This window comes from Vipera berus, assembly GCF_964194415.1.
Source record: "Vipera berus genome assembly, chromosome: 3".
NCBI lineage: Eukaryota > Metazoa > Chordata > Lepidosauria > Squamata > Viperidae > Vipera > Vipera berus.
In genome coordinates this window covers 217,934,829-217,950,629 of record NC_138204.1, presented here as the reverse complement: position 1 = coordinate 217,950,629, position 15,801 = coordinate 217,934,829, and the positions used below count along the sequence as shown (strand labels likewise).

The 15,801-nt window shown below is 55.0% G+C and overlaps 1 protein-coding gene across 3 annotated transcripts; it reads left to right on the top strand.

The window, feature by feature from the left end:
* Window positions 1-765: 765 nt before the first annotated feature.
* On the top strand, window positions 766-14,967 carry GRINA (glutamate ionotropic receptor NMDA type subunit associated protein 1). 3 transcript variants are annotated; one of them, XM_081325846.1, is made up of 7 exons: window positions 766-927; window positions 12,159-12,464; window positions 12,765-12,877; window positions 13,573-13,773; window positions 13,910-14,038; window positions 14,399-14,542; window positions 14,727-14,967. In XM_081325846.1, the coding sequence occupies exons 2-7, from the start codon at window positions 12,176-12,178 to the stop codon at window positions 14,874-14,876; spliced, it is 1,026 nt and encodes a 341-aa protein (XP_081181972.1). In that variant the 5' UTR covers window positions 766-927; window positions 12,159-12,175; the 3' UTR covers window positions 14,877-14,967. The 3 variants fall into 3 exon arrangements, with proteins under 3 accessions (XP_081181972.1, XP_081181971.1, XP_081181970.1); XM_081325845.1 differs by lacking the exon at window positions 766-927 and adding an exon at window positions 3,791-3,895; XM_081325844.1 differs by lacking the exon at window positions 766-927 and adding an exon at window positions 6,319-6,436.
* The last annotated feature ends 834 nt before the right edge of the window (window positions 14,968-15,801 follow it).

The window sequence follows — 15,801 nt, the reverse complement described above, 5'->3', positions numbered from 1 at the left end:
TTATGTCCTATATGGACGCATGTTTACTTCTTGTATCTCTCAGGTTTACGTTTTTATGTATGCATGTTTACTTCTTATATCTCTCAGAGTTTTATGTCCATTCCTCAGGTTTACTACTCAGTGTCAGTCCAGGGGTCCATTTAATTGAATTGAGGGGAAGGGCTTCAGGTCAGCCAGGGAGCAAAGCCTGTTAGGAGAGGAAGATGTTTTTGAAAAGAAGCTGGCGGGGCTGTCTCCTCTGGTACAGAGTTTTCAGACACACACACACACACACACACACACAGTGTAACTCTGGTGCTCCAACGCTGGAGATTTTTAAGAAGACCCTGGATAGCCATTTTATCTGAAATGGTACAGGATTTCCTGCTTGAGCAGAGTTTTGGATTAGGTTAGAAGACCTCCAAGGTCCCTTCATTCTGTTATTCTACACTTGCTTAACCCTCAAAGTGTACTTTTTGGTTCTCCGTATAAGAAATGAGGCCTGCCTGTATGCCACAGGCTTGAACCGGTGACAGAATCCACCCTTTTTCCTTTATTTATGTAATCGGTTTGACGCGGCCACCCTTTAACAGTTGCAACTTTGGGCATGAGCAAATAAGAGCCCCAAATTTTTTTAAAAAACAAGGTCCATCTGGACTTGCAAATGCAGTCAGCCTCCGCGGAGCTGCTGACGGGCCCCTTCAGCTTCCCTGGAGGTCCAGGTGGCATAAACGCCGCTTCCGGTGCCACCGGTCTGGTTCAGCAGCTTGCCAGTCGGCGCCTGAGACAAACGGGGGAGGGAAAGGAGCCGTCAGTCTGGGATCGATTGAGGCTCCGGCTGCTCCCTTCCCTGATCCGAGGATTATTCCGTGTCGGCAGCCTAGACAAATGGGAGGGGGCGGGGGGAGTCGGTGAAGGGTTATGTCCGAGGAGAAGAGAAGGCAGAAGGTAAGAGATCAGGGCTGCTGCATTCCCCAAACAGGCTCATCTCGGAAGGCCTCCGGCTTTATTTTAGAATCGCTCTAAGCCGCGAAGGCTCCTAAGCTTCGCCCTCTCTTGCCGGCCGCGCTCGCTCGGCCCCCTCTCCCTTTAAGCCGCTTTGCTTTGGGGCGGCCCCCGTAATGACCTACTTACAGGGTCGGTCGGGCTTTGGAGGGCGAGGAGCGGCGGCGGTTGCGGCAGACGCCGGGAATTGCGATCGCAGCTGCTGCCCTGGCAAGTTTGGCAAGGCTCCCTTGTGGCCTGACACTGGGGAGGGGGGGGGGGCTAGGGGCCAGGCGCTTTGCTCCCTTTTCCGCTTGGATGGGCGCAGACTTCGGCCTGCCTCTGGCCGCTGTTCGTCGGGGCTGCCCCAGATCGCCAGTCTTGCCAGAGCAGGGCTGAGGTTGGAGGGAGCCAGGGAGAAGAATTTGGGGGGTGTGTGTGGTGGTGGTGGGAGGTTCAGTTGAGTGCCAAATGCTGGCAGAGTCAGGACTATCAGGGCTGGGCTGGGAGCAGGAGGGGCAGCTGCATTTATAGGGCTGAAGCTCCTCACACCCCCACCCCCAGCCGCATCTGTGTGCCAAGGCCAGGATGGGATTGGGGGGGAGGGCAGAACTTGGTCTCCCTAGGGCAGAGAACCGGCCGAGTAGGGCTATGGGGGGGGCTGCTGGGCTACAGCCATTTGATGCAGGCCTCGGCCAAGCACTTTGTTCCTTGCTGGGATTTTGGCTTCACTCCCATCTGGCCCAGAACCTCCTGGGCTGAACCTGCCGTCCTGCTGCGCTGGGTTTTGCCTCCAAGGGCCACTCATGTGGGTCTCTGTCAGAATCCATCCTGCAGATATGCCCAAGCACCTCTGCCCTTTTGAGCTGGCATCAGCTGCTGCTGACCGCTTGCAGCATGGCTGCTGGCTGGCTTTGTCCTCACGGGATCCAGTGATGCAGTGCCGAGGATCCAGTGGGGACCGCACACTGGGATCTCTGCCGTGGCAGCGTCTGTGATTCAGCCCCCAAAAGTTTGGGCCTGTGTGGGGATGTCGGGCTTTTCCCCAAAGGCTGGAGGAGTGAACCAAATGCCCCAAGGCGGCACCAGTTTGGCGTTTCGCTTCAGCTTGCTGTGCCAAGGAGCTGAGAGACTTGAATTCTTCCCACGGAGATGAGCTTCCAGCTCAATGGGCCATGATCTCACGAGTTGGCATCCTGATGTTTTGCCGGCTCCTGGCTGGCATCTTCCAAGGTGCAATGCTGTGCTTTTGTTTCATTCTGTTTTGATTTTGTGAAGTTGCACTCCGTTTTGGCCTAGGGCAACTGATGGACATCAGTGGTCAGTATATTTGTTTTTTCCAACTTGATGACCAGTCCAGATGGTCTCTCTGCCCCCCCCCCCGATTGGGGATTCTTCTTCCTCACTGCCCATTTACGGTGGCCTCTCGTCTAGGACTGGGGAGCAAAGGGGACAGCCCTCCGGTTAGTGGGAGCCATCCCAGCCATCATCCCCGGGCCTTGCTTGGTCTGCTCCAAGCCCCTTTGACCTGGCCTAGCGCTGCTCCCCCAGGAGGGCTGGGAGAGGGTGGGCGGCCTGGGCCACTGGCACCCTGCCCCCTGAAGACCTCCCCCCAGCCAGCCCTCCTGCTTAGCAAGGAGCAGTTATGAAAGTCCAGCAGCAACACAGCTGGGTGTGGTTTGTGGTGGAGCAGGCGGCCTTGGAGGGCTCTGGGAGGGAGGACAGTTGGGGGCCTTGCCGTTCTGCGCAGAGGAGACCAGAGGCAACCTGGAGCTTTGGAGAAAGGCCCTTTACTCCTGGGAGGGAGGAGCAGCAGATGCCCTGGGGAGGGCGTGAAAGCAAACTGGGACCCCCCCCCAGGGCCTGCTGGGGTGTGGGATGCCTAAAGGCCAGGGGGCTGGTTTGGGCCCTCGGGCGTGGGGCCCCACAGAATTGGGTAGTGACAAGGGCCAAGTGGTGGGGTGGGCCTGGCTGGTTATCTAGTAGGTGGGAATCGGCCTTCTCTTGACCAAGACCTTCAGGGCTGGAGCGTATGACGGCACCCCACAAGTTGTGAACGTTGCCTCTGGTGCTGTGTGTGCAGTGCTGCAGCACAGTGTGGGGTGTTTGCTGCTCTGGGGTGTGGGGGCGTTTGGCAGTTCTGCAACCATTTTCTCCAGTCCTGGTTTTGATGCCATTTCAGACGATGTGTGTGTGTGTGTGTGTGTGTGTGTGTGTGTGTGTGTCCGGTCAGCATTTGGTTCATATCCAGACTGGGGGCATTTCCCAGGTGGGGGCAAAAAAGCTTTGCCTAAGGATTGTAGCTAGTGGACGGGCCGCCCCACGAAAGCTTCTGGGTGGTCAGAACTGTTGGAGGGCGCCAGGGGGGATCCTCGGTGGAGAGATGCCAGCTGGTCAAGAGCCCGACGGGGTCTTTGGGGCGAGAGTGGCTTTGGGGGACGTCTCAGGAGCACAAATGGGGGTCCCCTCCCCTCCCCGGAATAGACGCGGTGTCGCCAGGCGGCCTTTCCGTGGGGCGCGCAAGCCCGTCGGGGGCGCCGGGGGAGACTCGGTCCCGCTTCAGCCGCGGCCGGGAACACCCGTTAGAATCCCGCTCTCCCAGCCCTGCGGGAGAGCGGTTGGGGCGGGGCCCGAGGGGGCTTGTGGCGGGGGGGCTGCCGGGGGCGCCGGCGGAGAGGAGGCCCTGGGCGAGGGGAGCCCCCCCCGTGCGGAGCTCTCCCGCGGCCTAGACCACCCCCCCCCCGCCTGCAGCCCTGCCCGGTTCCCCATCGGCTGCCGGGGGAGGGGTGCTGCGTGCACGGGGGGGGGGAGGTTTGGCTGCTGACGTCACCGTCCCCGCCCCCTCCGTGCCCGGCCTGGGAGGAGGGTGGAAGCCGCCGCCGCCGCCGCCGTTCCTGCGCACCCGGAGCGCTGCGGGGTCCCGGAGGCCACGGTGAGTCAGCAGCCCCGGGAAGGGAGGCGGGGGCGGCGCTGCCTGGCACCGGGCGCGGCCGTCGGTCCGGCGGAGCCCCCGGGAGGGGAGGCCTCGCTTCGGGGCGCTGCGGCGCCGCTCCCGCAGAGGCCCGGCCGCCTCCCCTGCCGCGCCTCCCCGCAGCCGCCGCCGCCGCCACCTGGCCTGGCCGGTCCCTCGGCGGGCTCTGCGCACTCGGCGGGGCGCCGGGCGGGTTTCCCCCGGGGGTGGCGGGTGGCGAGCGCGGAGCCCGGCGCCGTCTCTCTCCTCCCCGCGTCTGCCAGCAGCCGGCCCGCAGCCCCCGCCTCGCCCGCGGCCTCCGGAGCTGCGACGGGGCCCGCGGCTGGTCTGCGGCCGGCGCCGATTGCTCCGGCGAAGGAGGCCCCGCGAGCGGGCTCGGAACTGGCGGCCCCCGACCCTCCCTCCGCTCCGGCTGAGCGGCTGGCCCGAAGCCCGGCGGGGCGGCTTCTCCTCCGGGGCAGTTTTGCCTCCTCCTGGTTCCGCTTCCTCCTCGCTTTCCATCTGCACCCGGGCAGGGGGGCTCTGAGAGGGACCCCCCCCGCATTTGGCCCCCGGAGCTGCCTGGCCCCCGGTGCCCCCCCAGCACCCTCTTGACTCAGAGTTAGGTCCCCAGATCCCCCCCCCCGAGCCAGGAGCGCTGGACTGGGGTGCTTTATTTCTTTAGAGCGTTTACACAGCTGCCCGTTTTAAAGCCAACGCTCCAAAAATTAAAAGGGATATAAACTCATTTAAAAAACTATAAAACGCAACCGGGTAAAACAACAAGAAACTGGCAGCAACCCAACTTAACTTGCTATCATCTAATCAGGCAAGGCTTGAGGGAAAAGCCCGGTCTGTGGCACCCCAAGGGGGGGGCTGCTGAAGGTCAGGGAGGTGGGGCTGACCCCCCATTAGAGGACGGTTTTGGGGGGGAAAGGGGCCAGGAGTGTGCCCGTTCTCTCTCTCACACCAGGTAGGAGGGGTAGATCTCCTTAGGCCAGGGGTCAGCAACCCGAAACAGCAAAAGAGCCACTCGGAACCGGTTCCGTCATACACACAAAAAAGTGGGAGTCGCAAAATGTGCGCGTGCATGTGGGCACGCACGCGCATGCGCAAAACAAACAAAAATACACCACCCTACGCCCGCACCGCATCCTGAGCTGCACGCACCTGTCACTGACCAGTGCCGCCAGCTTACACGGGGGGGGGGCGGGAGAGACGGACTCGCAGGCGACGGGCACTGGGTTGCGGCGGCGCCTTCAGCCCGGGCACCGCCGGAGCCAGCCGAGCGCCCTCCCCCTCTCCCGGGACCTCCAAACCTCTGCGTTTGATGAATGCAGCAGCTCTTCAAATGTGGAGGCGGAGGTTTGGGGAGCTGCGCAGCTCTCTAAACCGCCGCCGCCCCGTTTGCATAGCTGCTGCATTCCTCCGCGTTTGAAAGAAACACGAACGAACGCAGCAGCTGTGCAAAGAGGACGGTAGCAGTTTGGAGAGTGCGTGCGCACCTCTCCAAACCGCCGCCATCCCATTTGGAGACCTGTCGCGTTCGTTCATGTTTGACGAGCACAGCAGACCTCCGAACGGGACGGCGGCTGTTTGGAGAGGTGCGTGCGCACTCTCCAAACCGCCACCGCTCGTTGGAAGACCTGCCGCGCTCGCCAAACATGGATGAACGCGGCAGCTGTGCAAACGGGCCGCGGCAGCTTTCCCAACGAGCGGCAGCACTGCCCGTTCGAAGAGGTGCGCACGCACCGGGTGACTGGGAGCCGCAGGAGACGGCTCAAAGAGCCGCATGTGGCTCCGGAGCCGCGGGTTGCCGACCCGTGCCTTAGGCAGACAACCTGGCCCTGTGCCAAGTGCGGTTCTTGAGACTAGCAGCGCCTTGACCTGTACCTAGAAAGGAACTGGGAGCCAGTGCAGCTGCCGCAAGAGAGCTGGCGCTGCCATGTTATTGTGTGGGTGCTGCTGCCGCATTCTGGACCGGCTGAAGTTTTTGGGTGGTCTTCAAGGGCTGCCCCATGTGGAGATAATCACAGTAATCCAGACGCGCGTGTGTGTGAGACCAAGGCATGAGTGACCATGAGCAAGGCTTCCTGGTCGCAAGTGGCCCCCCAGACAGATCGATGCAAAGGCCTCTCCAGCCAGGGCTGCCCTTTCAGCAGGAGCCCTGAGTCCAGGAGGACACCCCCCCAAATTGCGCATCAGCCAAGCCCAGGGAAGCGCCACCCGCCCAGAGCCAAAGATGAAGCATCACCAGGGCCTGGACGGGGAGGGGATAAAATCCCACAGCCACTCTGTCTTGCCAGGACTGAGTGGGAGCCAGTTCCTCCCCAGCCAGAGCCTCACAACCGCCAGGCCCTCGGCCATCACTGCCAGGGCATCCCCTGTCCAGCCAGCGAGGAGACGCACAAGTGGGATTCATGGCCTATGATGATACCAGGCCCCGCTGGACAGCTGCTTCCCCAGGGGTCTCACGCTGGAAAGGAGAGGTGCAGGGCCCCGGCCCTGCCCTCCTTTTTTTGGGTAAAAGTTTTTATTCATTTTTTTTCCATACATACAGTAATAATTTTTCAACCAACGTGCTGTCTGAGTTTACATCGCTAATACATATTTAATTCCTAATCCTTTATTCTTTCCTCTAGCCATTGATAAAATAAGTCCCAAGTTTGATAATATTTCGTTGTTTCTTCTTTTTCTTTCAGTTTCATTGTCTGTCTATGCGCATCCTAGTATTTTTTTGATTATTTCTTAATCTGATGGTATTGCTTCATTTTTCCAGTATTGCTCAAATATAATTCTTGCTGCTGTTGTGACATGCAAAATGAAATATAAGCTTTGTTTGTTAGTCTTTTCTGGCATTATACCTAATAAAAAAAGTTCAGGTTTAAAATCTACATGTTCTCCCAACATCTTTTCTAGCCACGTATGTACCTTTTTCCAATAATTCTTTACTTTGTCACATGTCCACCAAACATGATAATATGTGCCTGACTTACGTTTACATTTCCAACTTCTATCTGACATGTTTTAAAACATTTTTGCTAATCTTGCTGGTGGCAGGTGCCATCTATAGAACATTTTATATAAATTTTCTTTGTAGGAAGTTGACGTTGTCAGTTTATAATTTCTTTCCCATAAATTTTGCCATTTTTCTAATTCTATATTCAAATATTTTCACCCATCTTATCATTGTTTCTTTAACTTGTTTGCTTTCCATTTTCAAAGTTAATAGAAAATTATACATTGTCTTAATTAGTTTCTCATCCAAAGTTAACAATGTCTTATCAAACAGTTTGTTCCTTATAAAATCCATACAGTTTAATATCTTTATTATATCTAGCTTGCATTTGTAAATGTGCCCACCATGATAGATTGATACTCTGATTTTCCATTTCTTGTTTAGATTTCAAATTCCTTTCAGAGTTTAGAATATCTGTATATGTCCAGATTTTTTCAAAGTTCACTACATTTGGGTGTACAAATGCTTCCATTGTTGACAACCACCCTGGAATTTTCAAATATATTTTACATTTTATTTTTCCCCATGTTGTTAATAATGCATTTCTTATATAATGATTTTGGAAATATTTATGAACTTTATTTTTCTCGTACCATAAAAAAGCATGCCACCCTAATTGTAAATCGTGACCCTCCAGATTTAACAGCCTTTTATTTCTAAGAGTTATCCATTCTTTTACTCATGTTAATACCTATGCTTGATAATATAAAACCCACTTTGGCAGACCAAATCCTCCATTTTCCTTGGCATCTTGTAACATTTTCATCTTAATTCTAGCTTTCTTTCCTTGCCAAATAAATTTCAAAATTAGTGAATTTAAGTCTTCAAAGAATTTTTTCTCAAGTTTTATAGGTATTGTTTGAAATAAAAATAAGATTTTCGGTAGTATGTTCATTTTCACTGTAGCAATTCTTCCTAATATTGACAATTGCAAGTTTTTCCATTTTTCCAGATACAGTTTTATTTGATTCAATAATTTTATGTAATTATTTTCTTTTATCGTTGAACATCTTGCTGTTAAATATGTTCCCAGATATTTAACCTTTTTAACTATCTGCAATTCTGTTTTTCCGACATTTTTTGTTGTTTGTGAGGTTTTTAACTATTACTTTCGTTTTTTCTCTTGTTTATTTTCAGTCCTGCCATTTCTCCATATTGTTCTATCTTTCCCAGTAGCTTAGGAATCATCTGCAAAGCTTCTTCTAAAATAAATACCAAATCATCAGCAAATGCTTGTAATTTATATGTTTCACCTTTTATTTCTAGCCCTTTAATTTTTATATCTTGTCTAATATTTCTATTTAAAACTTCCAAAGTGAAAATAAATAACAATGGAGATAATGGACATCCTTGCCTTGTGCCTTTTCTTATCTCAAAAGTTCTCAGTATAGTCTTGATTCGCAATCACTTTTGCTGTTCGTTCATCGTATATTGTTTTTATCATGTTTATAAAGTTCTGTCCAAAGTCCATTATTTGTAGTTGCTGAATAATAAATTGCCAGGAAACATTATCAAATGCCTTTTGGGCATCTGTAAGTATTAATGCCAATTGTTTCCATGGATGTAGTTCATAATATTCTAATACGTCATTATCACTCTCAAATTGTTTTTAATTTGTCTCTGGCAAAAAAACCCATCTTGGTCTGAATGTATAAATTCAGTTAAGTATCTTCAGTTTCTCTGCCAAGTAAAAATTTTATAATCCACATTCAGTAACAATATCGGCCTACAATTTTTTATCTGTGTCAAGTCTGAGTCTTCTTTTGGTATTAAGGTAATATTTGCTTCTATCCGTGTATTTGGGAGTTTAGCCTCCAACAAAAGTTCATTACAAACATCTTTCAGCGGTTCACTTAGTATATCTTGTAAGGTTTTATATAACTCCGCCGGCAGTCCGTCTGGCCCCTGTGTTTTCTCATTTTTTTGTCTTCTTATGGCCTCTGTTATTTCCATCATTGTTATTTTTTCCTCTGACATAACCTTACAGGTTTCTGGAATTTTTGGAAGGCTATTTTCTTCCAGATATTGGGTCATTCTCTCTCTTGGAATTTCTTCTATGTCATACAGTTCCTTGTAATATTCTTTAATTATCTTTTTTATTTCTTCATTTTTAAATTGTACACAACTTTTTCCATCTACTAAATTATCATTTTCTTCTTCTGTTTTTTAAGTTTATAAGTTAACCATCTTCCTGGTTTATTTGCATTTTCAAAAAAAAATTGTTTTGCTCTTTTTATTTGCTGTGCCAATTTTTCTGTATCCCACAGATTTAGTTTGTGTTTTATTGTTTCCATTTCTCTTTTCAAAATCTTCTTTTGCAGATTCATTTGCAGTTCTGATTCTGGTTTTCCAAATTTTTTCTTTTAATAGTACATAATGCTGTCTTTTCTGTTTGGTTTTTCTTTGTCATGTATGTTATAGCTATAGCTCTAAAGTTTGCTTTGACCCTGCCCTCCTACCAGCCCCAACCAGAGCCGGTCATGGAGGAAGGAGGAGAAACCCCCCCCCCCGGCCTCCACCGGCCAATCCCGAAGCCGGCCCAGGTGGATGGTATGGAAAGCCACCGAGAGGGCCAGAAGGCTCGGCCTCTCTCCATCCCCAACCCTCCAGCGGTCAGCGCCCTGCCAGTGCTGTGCCCTGGCCTGAACCCCGACCGAGAAGGGTCCGGCCACCTGGCTTCATGCGGGGCCCCCTGGAGCCGTGCGCCGGCCACCCCTTCTTCCCTAAAAAGGGATCGGGGTGGGAGGCTGGACGAACGTCGTCCAATACTGCGGGGTCCAAGGATGGGCTCCTGAGAAGGGGGCGCACCCTTTTGGAGCATAAAGTTGCAAAGCACCCAGAATGGCAGAATCAGGCAACGTATGAATTTATTCAGATGAAGAGATAAAAGAGCAGGAGCCTCTGAAATTGCAAAATTTTCCAAATTCCAGTTTATTTTTTGAATCTTTGTAAATTTTGTGAGATGCCCAATTGCATGCCACCTCACAACATCAAGACAGCACAGATTTCTTAAAGGGACGAGCCCGTCCACTAGGCAGGCCTACCCTGCCTGATTTAGGCTTGCAAAATAGAAAGGCCGGGCCACTCAGGCTGCACCTCTGGACTTGGAGGGATCCCTGGAAGTGTAACCCCCCGGACCTCGGCCCCTGCTGAGCTCCAGGCAATGAAGGGGGGATAGTGGGGCCTTGCCCCCCCCCTCTTGCTGTTGGCTCTGGATTGATGGGGGTGGGGAGTCTGGGGAGCACAGGCCGTGAAGGGAAACCCTTGCTGATGGGGGGAAGGCAGGCTGGCATCTGGGCACAATGCCAGCCCTCCCCTGGGGGTGCCATGCGCTGATTCTCTGGCCACATGGCACTTCCTGCTTCTAGGACTGGAGCGCCTTTTCCCCCCCACCTCCCAGTCGAGGCCCCCCCCCCGGAAGCCTGTCCAGCACGAATAACGGTTTGCTGGACACCATGGCAACGGAGCCCATAATAGAACACATGGTGGCAGCCTTGGAGAGCTGCTCCTGCCAGGCAGAGGGGCACTGGAGGTGGTTCTGGCCTTGCTAGGCCAGGCTGTCTGAGGGCGTCCTGGGCCCTGAAGGCGGGCTGGGCTGGGGAAGGAGGGGAGGCTGGCAAAGGGTACCGGGGTCTGCGGCCTCTCTGCACAGTTGCAGTAGGCCTGGAGCCTGGAGTGGGCTGGGATTCAGGTATTTGTGTAACGGGGAACCTTCCTGGCACCACCCTCCTGGGCACTGAGCTCCTCCAGCCCTTGGCAGCCTCAACTGAGAGTGCCGTGGCTTATGGGCTTAGATCACCTCAGGGTGGGGGCCCGGTCGCCCCTTCTGGTGAAGTGGCGGGGGGCTCAGCTCTGCCTCTCCTGAAGATGCCTGTCCAGGAGTCCAAGCGGGCCTTCGGGAGGCCCCCGAGACCCCCCCAGGGCAGATGCCCATGAGCAGCGGGGTGTGTGTGAGGAAACTCCCTACGGCTCGTCGGTTGGCGTGGCAGCTCCAGCTGACCTCATGGAAAGCCAAGCAGGGCCAGATCCGGTCAGCACCTGGATGGGGTCCCAGCGCCACGAGGTCCCAAAGGGGCCCAGGCGCTCCCTCTGGCAAAGGAAGGGCCGCCGGTTCAGCACCGGTGCCCTCAATACTCGGGTGTAACGGCCTCCAGGGGCCAAGTGGGGCTTGAGGGGACCTCTGCCAATAGCCGAGGCGGGAGCTGTGCCGAGCTGGCTTCGGTCACTCGGGGAGCCCCACATGACAGACCACAACGGGAGGTGGAGAATACTGCAGGGGGGCCTCCTGCTGCTGCAGCAGCTGCTGCTGGGAAGGAGACCTTGCAACCCTTAGTCAAAAGCTGTTGCCACTGTCAGAATCTGCCAAACCTGGTTAATCCTGGTTAATCTAAAAAAGTCCCCAAAATCTCAGGGCTGCCGGCTAGAAGAGGGCGGATATAGCTGAAGGGAGGCCCAAGGCCACTTCCTGGGAAAAGCAAGAAAAATGGGCATGTGCTTGCACGCGTACACAGACACAGACACAGACACACACACACACACACACACACACACACACACACACACAGAGAGAAAGACAGAAATTGTGTCTGCCTTAACCAGAGCTGGAACAAAGTTGATGAGTTAATCCCTCTGTGACCTTTAAAGGCTTTAATGCCATAAGTTAAAATTTCTTGCTAAATTGCTTTGGCCATCCCTACTGCTCCATCTTCCTTTAGAGAGCCATCCGGTTCTGTTCTCTTGGGGGGAGGGGGGTTTAATATTGGCTGCGCTGAAGACCACGGGGCAGGATAGGGGAGGGGAGGTCCCCAGATGGGATACCATGAGGGGGGGGAAATGCCCTCCTCTCCCCCCCCCAGGGAAGGATGAGCTGCTCTGGAGGCCTTGGCAGAATGCCCAGCCTCAGCCTGGGAGGGTCTTGAAAGGGGATACCTGTGTGAACGAGTGGTGTGTGGGGGGTCCTCCCAAACTTCTCCTCCTCTCCCTAACTTTCCTCCCAGCAGCTTCCTGGGCACTGGGGGTCAGTGGGCACTGGTGGGAGGTGGTGGATGAGGAGAGGAAACCCTAGGATCTCTTTAGGGCGTCCCAGTTGGTCAGGAAGCCTGTTTGGGTTGGGGGTGGTGGCTGGTTTTCCTCCTGGGATTTTTTTGGAGGGGGGATTGACAGGACAAGGAAGGACTGTAACAGATGCTGACACGGCCTCACCTGCTTCCCTCTCCTCCCCTGCAGCTCCCAGCATCACCGCCATGTCGCACGAGAAGAGCTTCCTGGTGGCAGGGGACACCTACCCGGGCCCGCAGCCTCCGATGGCCCCTGGCTACGTTCAGGCACCGTATCCCGTGGCTCCCCACCCACAGGGCCAGTTCCAGCCTTCACCTTATGGCCAGACCGGCTATCCTCCGAGCCCCTACCCGGTTTCTCCCTACCCCCAGGCCGTGGCCTACGGACCTTATCCACAAGCTGCGTACCCTCAAGGGCCCTACCCACAGGGTCCTTACGTGCAGCCGCACCCTGGAGCACCTGTGAGCCCACCTGGTAAGTTGTGCCCTGGTGGGCAGAGGGAAGGGGGGAATTTCCTGGGCACGGGGCCCTCTGCGAAGCCTCAGTGGCTCTGCCCTCCCCCAATCTGGGCCATGGAGTGAGTCCTAAGGGATCCACTGGCCGTGAGCAGCCCCCTCGTGTGTGTGTGTGACATCTCCTGAATTCTGACTGGGTGGAAGGGGGCGCCCTCTGTGTGACCTGGGGAGCAGGTGCCCACCTGCACCACCTGCAACAGGCTGTCCAGGGGCCGTACAGAGAGCCACTCAGTCTGCCTGCATTGCTGTTTCTGCACAGAGCCGATGCAGAACTACCACCATGAGGACGGTCCACCTTCTTACTACGACAACGAGGGCTTCACCCCCAGCAACTGGGATGACAAGGTCGTCCGGCAGGCTTTCATTCGCAAGGTCAGCAGGATGGTCACTGCAGGGCTGGTTGAGCTGTGGCCAGCATGCTGCTGGTTGGGTGAGAGGCTGACCCTTTGAATGCTGCCACCCTGCCCAGGGCCAGGCTGCAGGTGGTCAGAGGCCTCTCTGGTCAGAGCTGGTGTCCCTTGGAAGCCCCACAGAGGGGAGGCTCAGCTTAGGGGGCCTAAGACTCTCCTCTTGGAACGTGCTCCTTGTCCACTCCGTGTAAGAAGAAGGGAATGGTTCTTCGGCCAGAAGGCGGGGAACCCTACCTGAACACAATGGACCTTCCTCCATAGACCTTCTGGTCTCCTCTTGCAGAAAAAGGACACAGTCTAGAGGAGAGGATCTCCAGAACTTCCTTAGGACAGGACGAAGCGGGGTCTCCGTGTTCCTTCTCCACTTTGAGGGAAGGGCTCCCACCGGTGGACTTCCCCCACTGTCCAAGAAAGGGCTGGGCAGGCTCTTGGGCAAAGCTGAGGTAGATGGGGTCCCCGCTGTATCTCCTGTGAGCAGCTCAGCTTACGTGGAAGAGAGTCGGGTGCCTCTTGTTGGAAAGTCCAGGCAGGGGAGAGGACTGTCCCCCCTCCTTGGTCAACTGGATCCCTCCCTCTCCCGGTGCCCCAGAGGACTGCCCTGCAGGAGCACTTTCCGCCACTGGTGACCAGGCTGAGCTGCTGCCCTTGTGCCCGCAGGTTTTCCTGGTGCTGACCATCCAGCTCTCGGTGACCTTCTCCTTTGTGGCCATCTTCACCTTTGTGAAGGACGTGAAAGGCTTTGTGCGGAGGAATGTCTGGACGTACTACGTCTCCTACGCGGTTTTCTTCATCTCCCTCATCGTCCTGAGCTGCTGTGGGGAGTTCCGGAGGAAGCACCCATGGAACCTCATCGCCCTGGTAGGGCGAGATTGGGGCTGCTCTCCCCGAGGGCTTGGAGGGTCTGGCTGGCTCTCAGGAGAAGCCCCGCAAGGAAGGGAGGAGGTCCCCCTCCAAGCCCTGGTGGAGGCATTAACACCCTCCCTTCCCCCTACAGTCCATCCTGACGTTGAGTCTCTCCTACATGGTGGGCATGATTGCCAGTTTCTACGACACAGATGCCGTCATCATGGCCGTGGGCATCACGACTACCGTGTGCTTCACCGTCGTCATTTTCTCCTTGCAGGTGGGGGCCCTCTGCTTCCACTGAGATGGGGGAATTGGGCCACGTGGCGTCCAGACATAAGTCGGGGTCACATGTTTGCAGGAGGGATTGGGGAGTACTCGCTTGCCTTGGACCCCAGAATTTCCCCTGCCCATTGGCGCTGCTGCTCTGGGGGAACGAAAGGCCCGAGAGCGAGATTCCCGGTGAAGCCCCCGTGCCTGTGCCAGAGGAGTCCAGGATTCCTGTATTCCTGGACTTGTCGCCCATTCGCTCCCTTAAAGCCTCTGCATTCTGCAATGTGTGTGAGCGGGGTCAGTTTGGGAAAGCAGCCTGGATGTCAAACCCCTTGAACTTGCCTTGTGGCCCCCTCCCCTCCTGCAGACCAAGTACGACTTCACCTCCTGCCGCGGCGTGCTGATCGTCTGCCTGATGGTCCTGTTCATCTTCGCCATCCTTTGCATCTTCATCCGGAACCGCATCCTGCAGATCGTCTATGCGTCCCTTGGGGCCCTGCTCTTCACCTGCGTGAGTGTCTGTGGCACCCTGGGAAGAGGGAGGGGTCTCTTCTCTCGTGGAGCGGCAGGGGCTGCCATGCAGGAGGTTTAGAGTAGGGAAAGGCCTGAGGGCTGGCGGAAGACCCCCCTCCCTCCCCTCAGTCGGCCATCCATTGGAGCTGCTGGGGACTAACTCAGCCACTTCTTTGTTGCAGTTCTTGGCGGTGGACACACAGCTGATCCTGGGGAACAAGCAGCTGGCCATCAGCCAGGAGGAGTATGTCTTTGCGGCCCTCAACCTCTACACGGACATTATCAACATCTTCCTGTACATCTTGGCCATCATTGGCCGTGCCAAGGAATAGGCCACCCCCAGCCCTTTCCTCCCTCACAGTCCCCTCCCCTCCCCAGTTTTGTTCTCTTCCCTACGGGCTTGGTTGGTTTGGTGGGGTCGGGGTCCTTTTATGCTTCCAGGGAAGGCGGCACCGCAAGGTGGCTGCGGTGGGCACTTGCCTTTGGCCTGCCTGCCTGGAGAGAGGAAAAGACGGGATTCACGCCCTGCATCTCTTGGGTGACCCCGAGTTGAGGAAGGGGTGTAAATATGCTGCTGCTCTTGTCCACTGCGTTTTGCTCTAGAAATGTCCATTTCATTTTGGAAACTCTGCTGCTCCTCCTGAGCCCAGGAGCGCCCGCCGAGTCCCTCCGATGGCCCTCGTGGCCTTCCTTCCTTCCCTTGCTTGATGGGCACAGCCTTCCCTACTGGCTCCCCCTGGCCGTCTTGGGCAGAGTGTTTCACCCGGGGGGGGGAGGCTGTGGGTGTTGGGCAGCCCAGAGGGTGCACAGCTCAAAGTCTCTCTTGGCACCTCCATGTTGGGGTCTGCCGAGACCTTTTGACTGGGATGTTGATGTTACTTGGGGACACTTCACTCTTCTTCCCCTCCCCCATGTGGCTGGCTTGGGCGGGGGGCTTGAAATGCTGCATGCTGAGCCATTGCCACTTTGCCCCCTAGGCCAGCCTCTGCACTAAGCTGTATAAATAGCAGTCTAATAAAAGTCAGAATATGCCCACAGCAAAGTCTTCGTTTGTCTGCAGCCAGCCAGAATGGAGAGGAAGGGGCCTTTCCTGGGCTAAGGGCAATGTCTACCTGATCTTGTGAAAGGTGTCCTTTGAATGAGCTGCACAGGGGCCTCCGGGGAGGGATGGGGAGGTGAGTGTGTGCACTGCAGGGGCCTTCCAGAGCACCGGTCTCCAACCTTTCCAACAGCTCCATTTGTACGAGTGGTGGGTGT